General features: G+C 44.9%; 2 protein-coding genes and 1 non-coding gene across 8 annotated transcripts in view; all 3 read right to left on the bottom strand.

Annotated features, from left to right (window-relative positions):
• Nucleotides 1–4,930: 4,930 nt before the first annotated feature.
• Nucleotides 4,931–5,069, bottom strand: LOC120658265. Its single transcript, XR_005668567.1, has one exon. It is a non-coding gene; the product is annotated as a small nucleolar RNA Z247 (small nucleolar RNA).
• Nucleotides 5,070–6,479: 1,410 nt separating this feature from the next.
• LOC120696018 (basic leucine zipper 19-like) lies at nt 6,480–8,397 on the bottom strand. The gene is made up of 4 exons (XM_039979191.1): nt 7,791–8,397; nt 7,328–7,418; nt 7,010–7,136; nt 6,480–6,909 (listed from the first exon to the last, which is right to left on the bottom strand). Exons 1-4 carry the CDS (start codon nt 8,189–8,191, stop codon nt 6,752–6,754), a joined length of 777 nt encoding a protein of 258 aa, XP_039835125.1. The 5' UTR covers nt 8,192–8,397; the 3' UTR covers nt 6,480–6,751.
• Nucleotides 8,398–11,657: 3,260 nt separating this feature from the next.
• The window catches only part of LOC120695969 (putative callose synthase 8), a 41,379-nt gene continuing 38,875 nt past the window's right edge, over nt 11,658–14,161 (bottom strand). For 5 of the 6 annotated variants that reach the window (XM_039979161.1, XM_039979171.1, XM_039979175.1 and 2 more), the window contains 4 exons: nt 13,853–14,082; nt 12,558–13,427; nt 12,253–12,438; nt 11,658–12,167 (listed from right to left, as the gene is read on the bottom strand). In XM_039979161.1, coding sequence (XP_039835095.1) covers nt 11,937–12,167; nt 12,253–12,438; nt 12,558–13,427; nt 13,853–14,082 — 1,517 coding nt within the window. In that variant the 3' untranslated portion in view covers nt 11,658–11,936. The remainder of the gene's footprint in view (nt 12,168–12,252; nt 12,439–12,557; nt 13,428–13,852; nt 14,083–14,161) is intronic. The other variant, XM_039979167.1, reaches the window with a different exon arrangement.

Below are 14,161 nucleotides of genomic sequence, written 5' to 3'. Positions count from 1 at the left end.
TAAAAAGAAAAGAAAGAGAAAAAACAAATGATTAGATACATATTCAAAAAGAAAAGAAAGTAAGCATAAAAAATAATGAATAGAAAAAGGAGGAAAGTAACAACGGAGGAAAGAGGGATAAATATAAAACGGAATAAGAAAAAAAAGAGATGATAAAATTACATGGCGGGAGACAAATGCTGCAGGCAGATAAGAACGAAGGACTTGGGTTGCAGCTCGAAAGCATCCTGGGCTAACTTCTAAGTTGGGCCAAAGTGGTTATATACCGGAGTATATTGAGCCGAATTCACGCTAGCAGCCTATCCGCAACCACAATTCTCTTCAGACGATCAATTGTAAATATGTAACACAATTCTCTTCAGCCTATCTCACGGAGTCCACTGCCGCCGCTCGCACGGAGTCCACTGCCAGAGGGCTTCTCGCGAAAACCGGCATCCTAGACGGCGACGGGGAAAGGCCAGTTTCCACTTGTGTTCTCTGGTCATTACGAGCTGCCATGAAGCCCAGAAATGCCAGAACACCGGCCCAAATCTAGTTCTCTGGTCCCTCAGTACCGGAAGCCCATCACCTCCATTCGTTTCCTCCCCTCTTGGCTCTCAGCAGACAAATAAAGAGGCGACAACGCAACATGGGTGATTTTGGCATGCCACACTGAAATCTGAAAATGGTAGCCATTCATATCTTTTGTCCCACATAGATGGGGCCATGGGGGGATATGCGCCATCAAAACTATTGAGCATTGCCATAAACAAAACTATTGAGCCTTTCCTTTTCTATCTTTTGGTGTTATCATAATCATATAGGCGTGATGGGTAGTGACGGATCTAGAATTTGGATCTAGAAGTCTCATTTTTCTCTTCTTCTTCCTGTGAAAATCAGAGGGCAATAGATTAAAGCGTGCTACCTCGTTGGAGGGCCACCCTACGTGTTTATATAGGCGCAAACAACAGGCGCAGGATTTATAGGATCGTAACAAACTAGAGGAGTCGGCCAGGAGTTCTAGTTACAACAGAATATCTCTATCTCTATCTATCTAACTTGTACAACAAGATTCTAGAACTCCCAGCCGATGCTTACTCTTGTTTGTTACAGATATTTGTTTACAATAACCAACACGTAGGAAATCTAATCTTATCTTCTAACACCTTCCCTCAATCATAACCGGGTGAGGTTGAGATTGACTTTGAAATTCTCCAGAAGCCGAACTGACAAAGGTTTAGTAAACCCATCTGCAACTTGATCTCCAGTAGGCACATATTCTATATCAAGTAGTTTCTTTGAGACCCGATCTCTCACAAAATGATAATCCACTTCAATATGTTTTGTTCTTGCATGAAAGATAGGATTGGCTGACAAATATTTAGCTCCCAAATTGTCACACCACAACTTAGCTGCTCTAGGACTTTTAATACCAATTTCAGTGAGTAAAATCTGTACCCATATCAACTCTGCAGTAGCATTGGCTAAAGCTTTATACTCAGATTCAGTGCTAGACCTTGACACCGTAGGTTGCTTTCTTGCACTCCATGAGACAAGATTTGATCCTAAGAAAACAGCAAACCCACATGTAGATTTTCTATCATCTACACTGCCAGCCCAATCTGCATCAGAAAAGGCACTAACAAGAGTAGAATCTGATTTATGGATATGCAGCCCCAAGTTTGTACATTGCTTGATGTATCTAAGTATCCTTTTGACTGCTGCCCAATGCAACGTAGTAGGAGCATGAAGAAATTGACAAACTTTATTAACTGAAAATGTAATATCAGGTCTAGTTAAAGTAAGATATTGTAAAGCCCCCACTATACTCCTGTACTGGGTTATATCTTTTTCTCCTAAAGGTGACCCTTCATGTATAGATAACTTCTCACTAGTGGAAAGAGGTGTACCGATCCGTTTGCAGTCAGACATACCAACATTTTTAAGTAAATCTGAAGCATACTTGTCTTGAGTCAAGATAATACCATCTCGTACCTTGTTCACCTCTATTCCTAGGAAGTAGTTGAGGTCACCCAAGTCCTTGAGCGCAAATTCTTTGTTGAGATCACTTAGTAACGCTTCTGTTTCTTTGTGAGTGGAGCTTGCAACAATTATATCATCAACATACACAAGCACAAAAACAGTAACACTTCCCTTATTGTAGAAGAATAATGATGTGTCAGCCTTAGATGCTTGAAACCCAAGAGAAAGAAGCTTATTGCTCAATCGTGAATACCATGCACGTGGAGCTTGTTTCAACCCATAGAATGCCTTATCAAGTTTGCACACATAGTTGGGTTTTGTGGAATCCTCATATCCTGGAGGTTGCTGCATGTAGACTTCCTCCTCCAACACTCCATGAAGGAATGCATTCTGAACATCAAGCTGACGTAGGCTCCACCCTCGTGACACAGCAATAGAAAGAATTATACGAATGGTAGCATGTTTAACAACAGGACTGAAAGTATCATTATAATCTATTCCATATTGTTGTTTATACCCTTTAGCTACTAGTCGTGCCTTGTACCTATCCAAGCTTCCATCGGCTTTTCTTTTAATTTTATACACCCATTTGCATCCTATAACGTTCCTACCTTTTTGTGGAGGAACAAGGTGCCAAGTTTTATTTTTCATAAGAGCTGAGTATTCTGTATCCATAGCATCTTTCCAATTAACATCTCCTAAAGCTTCATTTAGATCATAAGGTTCACCAGAAGAAGTAAAACAGCCATATCGAATAGTGCCATATGTATATACCTTTGGTTTCCTGATCCCTTGTTGAAGTCTTGTCCTTGGGCGAGTTGATGCAGGGTCCGTAGAAGATACACCTCCCAGAATCGGCTCCGGGACTTGTGCATCAGCAGCGGTCGCAGGCAGAGAACCAGGCGGCTCAGAACCTGCTGGTGATGTCGCGGCAGTGGGAGCCGTCAAGGAGCTCTCTTCCCATCCCGCAATGCCGCGGGGCAAGGCGACGGAAGCCACAGAATCGTGGCCAGCTGAAGGGTGCGTGGCAGCGCGCGAGTCACCACGGCAGATTGGAGACGGTGCAGCTGTCGATGGCGCTGCAGGAGCAGATCCCGAGTGCGAAGCACTCCCAGGAATCTGCACCGCATCAGCTTCAGGAGCAGCGTCTGGTACTGGAGGCGCCAGGACATCCATATTTGATGTGTGTTCTGCCTGATTTTGAACAGAATTGTCTCCAGAAATTTGGTTAGGGTCAGTAGACATATCAGCCGCATGATCAATCAAACTGTCTACCCCAGAATTAAATGTGGCAGGATTTAAAAGATCAGGTGAAAGAAGCTGGATTTCAGATCTCAAACGTCCACCCGCATTGCTATGCAAGGAAGCAAAGGGAAAAACATTTTCATCAAATGTAACATCCCGAGAAACATATACCCTGCCAGTAGAGACATCTAAACACTTAAACCCTTTGTGTAAGCTACTATACCCAAGAAAAACACATTGCTTGGAACGAAACTGTAGTTTGTGAGAGTTATATGGGCGAAGATTAGGCCAACATGCGCATCCAAAAATGTGGAGAACTGAATAATCAGGTTGTTGATGAAACAAGCGCTCAAAGGGTGTGTCTAGATTAAGAATTTTTGTGGGAGTGCGATTGATCAGATATGCGGCAGCTAGAAACGCCTCATCCCAAAATTTAAGAGGCATAGACGCATATGCAAGCAAAGAAAGCCCAACTTCTACAATGTGTCAATGTTTTCGCTCAGCCGACCCATTTTGTTGGTGAGCGTGAGGACAAGAAACCAGATGAGAAATGCCGATCTTATTAAAAAAAATATTCAAGCGCTGATATTCCCCTCCCCAATCAGTTTGGACAGCAAGAATCTTCCTGTCAAAAAGTCGTTCAACAAGGCTTTGAAATTCATGAAACTTCTGAAAAACTTCAGACTTATACTTAATAAGATAAACCCAGGTAAATTTACTATAATCATCAATAAAGCTCACATAATATTTTTTTCTGCCAACAGATTCGGGTGCAGGACCCCATACATCAGAAAAAACAAGCTCAAGAGGGGAGCTAGATACGCTAGTGGATCTAGGATATGGGAGTTGATGAGCTTTGGCTTTCTGACAGGCATCACACACGGATTCATCTGTTGAAGGACCTAAACAAGGAAGTTTATTCTTGCTAACAACCTGACGAACAATAAAAGAAGATGGATGACCTAAACGATTGTGCCATCGGGACATGGAGGGCTTGACAGCACCAAGAGCGGTCTTTATTGTGGATGTGGCGGGGATGGGATACAGTCCTTTGTGACATCGCCCCTTAAACAGAATGTTCCTGGTGTCCTTGTCCTTGATAACAAAAAAATTTGGATGAAATTCTATGAAGGCAGAGTTATCAGAAGTTAATTTATGAACTAAGACAAGGTTTTTTTAGCTTGTGGAACATAAAGAACATCATTTAGATGTAGATCTCTATTAGGGGTATTAACAGTAGATTGACCAATGTGACTGATTGTCATACCTGAGCCGCTGGCAGTGTGAATTTGATCACCACCAGCGTACTTCTCCCTGATTGAGAGCTTCTCAAGCTCTCCTGTTATGTGGTCGGTGGCGCCGGTGTCCGTGTACCAATTGGTGTCGACGTGGTAGGAGTTGGTGGCGGCTCCAGCAAGCTTCTCATCTGGGACGAAGTCTTCTTCAAACATGTGCCAGCACCTGGCTGCGGTGTGGCCCTTCTTGAAGCAGACCTGGCAGACCGGCCTCTCGTCGCTGGAGTTGGTGGAACGCCTGATGTAGCCTCCCTGGTTGCTCTGGCGCCCGCCGGACCCACTAGCCCGGCCACCACGAGATGACCCGCGGCCTCCATGCTGGCCACGGCCACCGCTGCCTCCACGTTGATTTCCACGACCACCGCGACCAGCCATATTTGCTGATCCTTGATGCTGGTCGCCTCCACCTCTCATGAGATCCAACTTGGTCTCAAAGTTCAGCAACTGAGAGTAGAGGTCTTCAAGCGAGATTGGATCTACCCTCGTGACAAGGGCAGACACCAGCGGCAGGAACTCTTCCTCCAGGCCGGTGAGGATGTACTCGACCATCTCTTCATCTTGGAGCGGTCTTCCTGCTGCAGCCATCTCATCGCCGTAGCCCTTCATCTTGGTGTAGTACTCGACGACGGTCATACTACCTTTTTTGGTAGTTGACAGAGCAAGGCGAAGATTCATAGCCCGGGCTCGGGTCTGTGATGCGAACATGGCCTCGATGGAGCGCCATGCCTCCGCCGCAGTCTTGGCTGAGGTGACTTGAATCTGCACCTCACTGCTGATGGATGAGAGGAGATAGCTGAGGATCTGTTGGTCCTTCGCCTCCCACTCTTCAAAAGCAGGATTGGGGCTCTTCTTGCCCGCGTTGTCGACGATCTCCTCGTCAGGCATCTTGGTTGCGCCGGTGAGGTGCCCCTCCAGACGTGCGCTGCGCATGGCAGCGCGTACCTGGGCCTTCCACAAGGCATGGTTCGCCCCTGGTAAGCTTCTCAGAGACGGGAACAGCGACGGAATGTGCAACAAGTGCGGCGGAGGAAGCACTGGTCGACATGATGAAGGTTTTGGTGGATGGTTTAGGCTCTGATTACCATGTGAAAATCAGAGGGCAATAGATTAAAGCGTGCTACCTCGTTGGAGGGCCGCCCTACGTGTTTATATAGGCGCAAACAACAGGCGCATGATTTACAGGATCGTAACAAACTAGAGGAGTCGGCCAGGAGTTCTAGTTACAACAGAATATCTCTATCTCTATCTATCTAACTTGTACAACAAGATTCTAGAACTCCCAGCCGATGCTTACTCTTGTTTGTTACAGATATTTGTTTACAATAACCAACACGTAGGAAATCTAATCTTATCTTCTAACACTTCCTCCTCCTTTGCTTCTTCTTCCGCCTTTTCTTCTTCAGTCATGGTTGGAAATTTGTGGAAGACTTTTGAGACGCTCCATGGGCTGCATGGGATAGGGGGCTCCAGCTCCCCTTGCCCCCACACTAGATCGGCCTCTGGACAGCTAATGCTATAACTTGAAATAACTGTATTTTGAGATAATTTGAAAATATATTAAAATAAAAATATCTTACAAAAATCAGAAACATCTTGCATCAATCCGGTTAATCATTGTAGCCATTGAATATTTTGTTTTTTTAAAAAAAATTACTAACCTCTGTCATTATAAGAATGGTTTGGTTGTCTGTGTAGGGATCACAGTGTACATACAACAGCATATAACTCAAATGGATATGAAAAATTATCGGGTCGACATTTAAAAATTTGGCTTCCAATATTGCACATCTTCATCATAATGTTCCTCACTGAAGTGTAAAACAGGAAGACTCATCGTGCCTTGATTTAAATTCGTTCTAAATACGTCTGTAAGTTTTCGTAGACGCTGGAGATAATGTTATGTGCATGTTTCATCCAGGTTCAATCTTACAACAAAATCCTTATATTTGCCGTTTTGCAATGAGGTAACAAAAAAACTGAAGAAACCAATCACCTTGGAAATTCTTTACCAACTCAAATGTGAGGCTGTCCAAACAATACATTCACAAAGATTCCCCCATTCCAGCCCATTTTTAGCTAGGATGAGCAAATTACATCACATACAAATCAAAAGGTAACAAATAAAACCAGCATATCAGACTGCACAAATTTTTAAACTACTAACAGGTGTGTCTTTGCACACGATGAACTGCCCCCCAAAAAACCAGCACAATGCAAGTTGGCACGCGTTGCGCCGACGATCACCACCGCTATCGAATGGCAGCGCCCTCGCACGCGAGCAGCTCTTGCCTGGTCTGCATCGAGGCGGCAGTGGCGATGTCGGCGCCTCTGGTGGTGGCCTTGATCTGCTGCTGGTGGAACAGTTGGCGTAGCCGCTCAATCTCCTTCTTCAGCGCCTCTTGATGAGCTGCATTACATTGCATATTTGATATCAGTTCAAATATAGTCGAACTAGCATGTTCAAAACCAAATAAATTTTAACTAAACTGAACAGAAGGATCTGATACCATCTTTGAAGATCTTGTCTTGGGCGAGCGCCGCAATTCTTTGCTTGAGATGGCTGTTGCCGACGGTGAGAAGCGAGCGCTGGTGATCGAGGAAGGCCACGCGTGGGGACAGTGCTGACACCTCCATCTGCAGCAATGATGAATCGATCAAACAAATGGATCTCAAAATGGCTCAAGTAAATAAAGTAATGATGATTAGTGAATACTACATGAGCTGAATAGTAGTAACTCATGGTAGAGTTGAATTAGCAAACAGATAACCGCTGAATTTTGCAATATCTATAACTAAACGTCAGATGTAGTGTTTAAAGTTGTCACCTGGAGACTGGTTACACTGCGTTCAAGCTCGGAGATGTACTGCAGCTTCCTAACTCGTGACCTCTGAGCTGACTGTCTGTTTGCCAATATCCTGAAACAAAATAATCACCCAAGGAACAAATAGAAAACATATTTCAGTAAACAAAGATTGACAACGAAGCAAACAAATGTGTTTGTTCCTTCTTGGAACTTGAAAGAGTGGTAGAATTTTCTTAAGAAAATTAAAATGCATATTTTCGTGGGATGATTTTTAAGTGCCAGAATTTTGATTTTTTTTCTCTCTTTTCTGTAGAGCGTCAAGGCTGACTGAGTTATTACTGCTCTATGCGTTGGTAATTTTGTAATTCGAAATGTTAGTCTAACTGTCTAATCTTGGAATAAAGAAACTACTGTTTTACCACAAGGTAGATTTGGTAGGTGAAAGGAACACTATTTACCAGACTATATGCAAGTTGCAACTAACCTCTTGACCCTCTTGGGGTCCGCGACGCCGTCCGCGGCCGCGCGCGCGCCGGCCGGCGACGAGGCCGCCATTCCGTCCTCCGCGTCCCCCATGTCCATCAGCTGCGCGTCCCCGGCCCTCTCCCCGCCGGCGCCGTCGGAGACGGCCGGCGCGTCTACGTCGGAGAACATGGACATGAGCTGCTCGTCGTCGAGGCGGTCGAAGTCGTCGCCGCCGCCGCCGCCGCCGCCGCCGCCGCCGATGACGTCGTCCATGGGCACGGCCTCGAGGAACGCGGCCGAGTCGCTGGCGGAGCGGCGGTGCGCGCCGCGCCTGGCCGCGGCGAACCCGAGGAACTCGCCCGCCGCCGACCAGGGGTCCTGCGCCGCGGCGCTCGGCGCCCTCGGCGGCAGCTGCGCCATTTTCCCCGCCGAGCTCTTCTTCCTGGCACTGGCACCCCCTTGGTTAGCTAGAGCTAGAGAGGCCGCCTAGACTGCTGGGTTGCTAATGCTAGCTGTGTGCTGAGACAGCGTATAGTGTGTATGTATATGGTTACTGGTAGCAACAACTTGCAAGTGTAGGTGGAGGCATATATGCAGTGTATATATTGTGGCGTGTGAGAGCACATGCATGGGTGATGGTGGGGGCACATCACAGATCACACTGCATTTGCAGTTGCATTAGTGTGTGCATGCTACAAACCGGTAGCCTTTAGGGGCGTCTCTTGCAGCATCATGCATGTGTTTAGGGGGGCTATGCATATCAAGATCCAAGAGATATGGTAGGTTAGGTGGTTAGGGGTAGGGGTAGTCTACTACCATGGCAATAATTTCATCTTCTTTGTCAATGCAAAAAAAAAAAGAAAAATTCCTAGCTAACCTTATAGCATTGTTTTGATTTACAGTACATGCTTAAGCAAGATGTAATGTATTGATTAATGTTGTTGGTACTATGGTAGTGAACTGTTGGTGTGTTTGACGTTTTGTACAGAGAGGTTGAGATTTATCAGGGCTTGTGTTATGGTTGAGCTGGTCTAGCTGCTAGCCTGTGGTTAGCTATCCAGAGGTACAGTAATTGTCTAGGTAGGGCAAAGGTAGTTGGGATCTATTTGCCTCTTTGACAGGAAGAAGGAAAAAGGGTGGCAATGCAAGTAGCAGGAGGAGCAAGGATGGAGGGAGGTCACATGATGGGGGGGAGGAGACAGCTAGCAACAGCTAAGTGAGAGACTCTGGACTCTGGAGGAAGGAAGATGCATGGCAATGGCAATGGCATGCATACATGGGTAGAATATAGATTGATATAGGTAGACTGTTAGCAGCAGTGGAGTTCTACTTTCTAATATTTTTATTTTCAAAAGCTAATATTTTTTTCCAAGGAGTTTATTAATCATGCACAGAGCTGCAGGGGCTGGCTTCTCTGGTTCCGGGTTTCAGACTTGAGAGCCCGTCAGCTGGCTGGGCAGTGGCAGCTGCCTGCCGCCCGAGCTGCTCGACCACGTGCTGGACCAGAGCTGTGGTGGTCACTTGCTAGTTGCTGCTGCTGCTGGTGCTGGCTCATCTCCCCTGCTCACCTGCCAAGCGAGCAGTTCAAATTCGGCATGGATTTTCATCCCAGATCCAGAGATTCTAGCGCCGGAGATAAGGATGGAAATGATGGAGCGTCGCTGTCGGGGCCAAGGACAACGCCAAACGACCCTAGATGGCGTGGTTATGCTTAACAGTTACATGGAGTACATCGTTTGATACTAACTAGTATATATATATTAGTATATATACAGTATTCCCTCCGTTCCAAATTAGCATTCGTTTTTGTTTTCTAGATGCATAATTTTTACTATACATTTAGATATATGTTATGTCTATCTGCCATGGAGCAGCAGCTCGGCGTGATGATCGGCGGATGCTTTACGTTCTTCTCTTGGTCATGCTCTGTCTGTTACACATGCACGAAGCATGTGTAAGCCGGGGGGCGGCACATGAGAGCATTGCCCAACGTGGCCGAAAGGGCGCCGTGTAGCTTGCTTAGTTGCCTGCTTGTGGAGTTGTTGTTAGTTATCATGAGAAAAATATGTTATCCTGACCCCCATCAAAGTCAGCCGCCCTCATCAAATTCCGCCGTTCAGGGTCTGTTTGGAACCCGGGAAATCTATCGGCTCCTATTTATTGAACCATTTCTTTAAAAATGTTTCCCTACGCAAAAAAAAATAAAAATGTTGCCTGTTCATAATTTTTTTTAGAAAAAAAGATGTTACCGGCGGTGGTCCTTATAGAAAATTTAAAAGATGTTACGGGCGGTGGTTAGAGTGGGAGATCGAGGATTGGCAATAAGGCGTCTGGAGCAAGTTGCGCGCGCGGGCTCAAAGCAGCAGCCAGCAGGGCTCAAATAATGCGGTGCCGGTGCCCTCCCATGGGCATGTGCCCGCTGGCCGTAGGACATTCCCACGAACAGGGCCCGATCCCTCCACATGCGCCTCACATGCACCGGCCTCCGCTTCGCTTTGCTTCCTGCCAACGTGTGCTGTGCTCTCTCTCTATCCACTCGCAGCGCATCCCTGCTGCCCTCTCCCTTTGTGCTCTTCGCATATATCGCACACGGTGCCTTCCTTGCACTGCACACACACACACACACACACACACACACACACACACACACACACACACACACACACACACACACACACACACACACACACACACACACACACACACACACACACACACACACACACACACTCCTATGTAACCAGCATATAAAGAAATCATATATAGAAATCCTTCTACCATTTCCTGTCGTCCATCCTTAGCTTGTGCTCGCCACTGCCGTGTTCGCCGGCCAATGCGCGTCGATCTCCCTGCCTGACGCTGTCCTACGGCTGTCCCTGCAGGGCTTTCTTTTTCAATGCAAGAGAGTACCACCCGTGAGCTTCTCTCTTTGTGCCAGCAGCCAGCCAGCCAACCGGCGGCACATGCACGGCGCGGCCCCCAGCTTTGGTTCTCCTCCTCTCTCGTGCAGCTAAATCGCCCGTCGCCTCGCGGATTATGCTTGAGGGTTAGAGTGCGAGCATGGCATGGACCAGTTCCTTTCTTTTATCTACTGGTGGCGTTTATTTTATTTGAGGACAACAGGTTTTTTTTTTCCATCCTGGCCGGTGGTGCTGTGTTCCGTCCTTGATATGATATAAAGAAATTGTAAGGTATTTTGTAATAATGTGGTTGGTTAGTGCTGCTGGGGTACATTAGGAGATGGACAAAGTGATACCATATTGTCACAACACTACTAGGGTCCATCATCACTGGGGGATTATCGACACAGCAGATCGCTCGGCTAGCGACTCAGCTATCGTGCCCCTGAATCTGAATCCGACTGGGGCCAACTCCGATCCAGCAATTCTGTAATTTCGATGTGCGACTATGGGCAATATATTGTTGTACAAGACTGGAGAAAAACCCTAAAGTTTTTATCATAAAAAAGATAACAGCAAATAAGAATATAAGATCATCCATCATGTGCCAAGAGTCCAATGCTGCTCTTGAGGTGATATGTCCATCTGGTCTGGAACAAACTTGCTCACAGGCCACACTGCCTCAGCACAGGAGAACATGCACGAAAAAGGAAAAGGAAAACAATGAGAATGACTAGCTGATAGATTCCAGGACGGAACAAACTTTTTTTTTATCTCCAAGAACCTTATTCATAGGTAACAAGGTGGCGTATGAATGGTATGATTGGTACTGGCCACACCACCACACATTAAGGACAAGTAGGATGAGTCGCATTATTTTACATGGATACTACCTCTGTTCTAATAATGATATTAAGGATAAACTAATTACCTCAAAATCAACTAATTTACTTGTCCCAAACATCGTATATTTATAAAAGAAAACAGGGTGAGTGGTATCTTTGTAACTGTATTATGCATGACCCGTCTAAGAGCAATGGTGCAGCTGTTTCTTGTTACAGAAATGGTATGAGAAGTTACAGAATAACAGAAACCGAAACCAAGCTGTTACTACGTTAGATCCGTCAAAGGTGTGGACCAAAGAATGATGGATCACACCGCATAATATTTACACTACCATATTACAACAAACTTATTGCCCTGAGCACCAACCAATCGACCATATTGACACCCCCATTGTGCATCCGTATGAAGCTATCAGTACGCTATCTCCTTTTAGTTTTGCCTACAATAAAAGGTTGGATCTGTAGTTGCCGGGAAAATGCTCTGTTGAAAAGAACCCGAGTTTGGATGGCAGAGATAACAGGCATCCATGCGAGCACAGCGATTGGGGAGAAGAGCAGAGATCCCATTCCATAGTCGTAAGCGTGAGCTATGACCTGAATAGGCTCCCATATCGCATAGTACTCTATTTTTGGTCTCAGAACTTGAACAATCTGCAAGACAAGTGGGAGTTAGGGTGGGCTCCAGCAAAAAGGAAATTATCTTAACATCAACTGTGAGCTGCCACTTGATACTTACAAGGAGAAGACCCCAACCAGTTGGTATGAATGCGAGACAACAGATGATCAAATCCATGATGGATAATTGGCAGAGACAATAGAGAAGAATTAAGGAAGTAACCACCATCAGGAATATCAAAAGTTTTATGACCCTGAAGATGAGTTGGTGCTTCGTGCTCAGCCGACGGCTAGCACAATTTACAAGCTGCAGCAGATTCAAATAAACATGAGAATATTATAGTTGGAAAATGAAATCATCATAAGAATAATGAATCTCAGTAGCATGAAACGAGAGAGAATTGTTTTTGGAGATGAAGCTGGTACCTTAACCAAACCAATAATGGCAATTATTACAACCCACGAAAGCAAATAGACAAGGAAATTCTTGTTGTCTTGAGATATATTCAGGTGATAGACAAGTCCGTACTGATATATAAAGAAGCGTAGCGAGAGCAGCACTTCAAGAATTCTAGAACTCAACACCGAGTGTCGTAGATGTGCATTCTCAGCGTTCCACCATGACTCCCAGCTCTTTTCTGGTTGCACTCCTATGCCCCCTTGATTCCTCATCCACCTGTTCCAGTCAGCCCAGTCCTCGACAATTTTTTGCCAAGCAAAACCAGCTGGGTTAAAAAGAAAAGGAGTAAACAGCCAAGTCACTGCCATAAACCACGTTGAGTATGTGATCATCACGTGCAATACACTGCTCACATAAGATCTCCTAAAGATGTGGTAGACTATCAAAAGGAAGACCAGCTCAAATCCTTTGACAAAGTGACTCCTGGAATACAACTGATAGTTTTCTGTAAAGCTTGCATGGAAAACTACAAATTTACGCCCTGTGGGCCGGTATTTAGCACCACCATGGAGAATAGTACGGCCATAATAGTGTGCTTTTGTTCCAAGAGAGAACGTGAAGAAAACTGAAGCCAACTGCAATTGCATGAGGATAAAATCACTCAGAGATGCACGGAAGCCCTTTTCCAAACCTAGTTCCATCACCATAGGCAATCCTGTAAGAAGTCCCAGCTGGAGAAAAGACTGAGATGCAAGGGCTGTTTCCAAGGATTTTATATTCTGAGTCTGAGCATCATGTAAAAGAGCCCTCTGCAGGCCACTGAGAACCAAGTATAGCTGCCCATAGAGGAAAACATAAACCCCAACAACTGATATCTGCGCCAACATATGGATCAACTGAAAAAATTAGACTGCTAGGTAATGGTAAGGTCTATTGCTATTATAACAGGAACTTTGCCCAAACATAGAAACTACTCTATGAATCCAAAAGGTTTAAGAAAATTAATACTGAGTAATAATAAATCACAAACATAAAATAAGTTTGGTATCTACCAGACAATATTTTAGATTTTGACAAATAAGATAATATTAGCATTTTCCACATTATTGTTGTTTTTTTACTTTAGAGAGAGAGGAAGGGGAGTGAGAGAGTATACTAGGCTGTTGAAGTAAACGTTTAAAATAAGCCTTAAACTTAAAAAATTAACCTTATTAACATTTTCACATCATTGATGATTATTTTTTTACTTTAGAGAGAGAGAGAGAGAGAGAGAGAGAGAGAGAGAGAAAGGGGGAAGAGAGGGAGGAGTGAGAGAGCATACTAGGCTGTTGAAGTAAAATCCCACTGTCGTAAAATAGCATGAAAGCATCCTGAAGAAATCAAATCGCCGACCGAGCCGGTGAATATCACGACTTATTGTTTGTTCACTGTTGCCATTTGCCACTTTAGCTTCAAATTTTGATATCTGATTTAGACCAACATCACGCCCTTTGCCAACTTGAATGTACTCGTTGTAAGTTATATTTCCACGACGCAATATGGAATTATACCCTGTAAAAATAATTTCAAAGCAGCAATTGTTTTAGAAAATGGTATGATGATTTCAGTTCAACAGAAGGAAATCTTAAAC

Source organism: Panicum virgatum, chromosome 1K (assembly GCF_016808335.1).
Source record: "Panicum virgatum strain AP13 chromosome 1K, P.virgatum_v5, whole genome shotgun sequence".
NCBI lineage: Eukaryota > Viridiplantae > Streptophyta > Magnoliopsida > Poales > Poaceae > Panicum > Panicum virgatum.
Note: the sequence above shows the minus strand (reverse complement) of the source record. Positions and strands in the feature narration are given on the sequence as shown.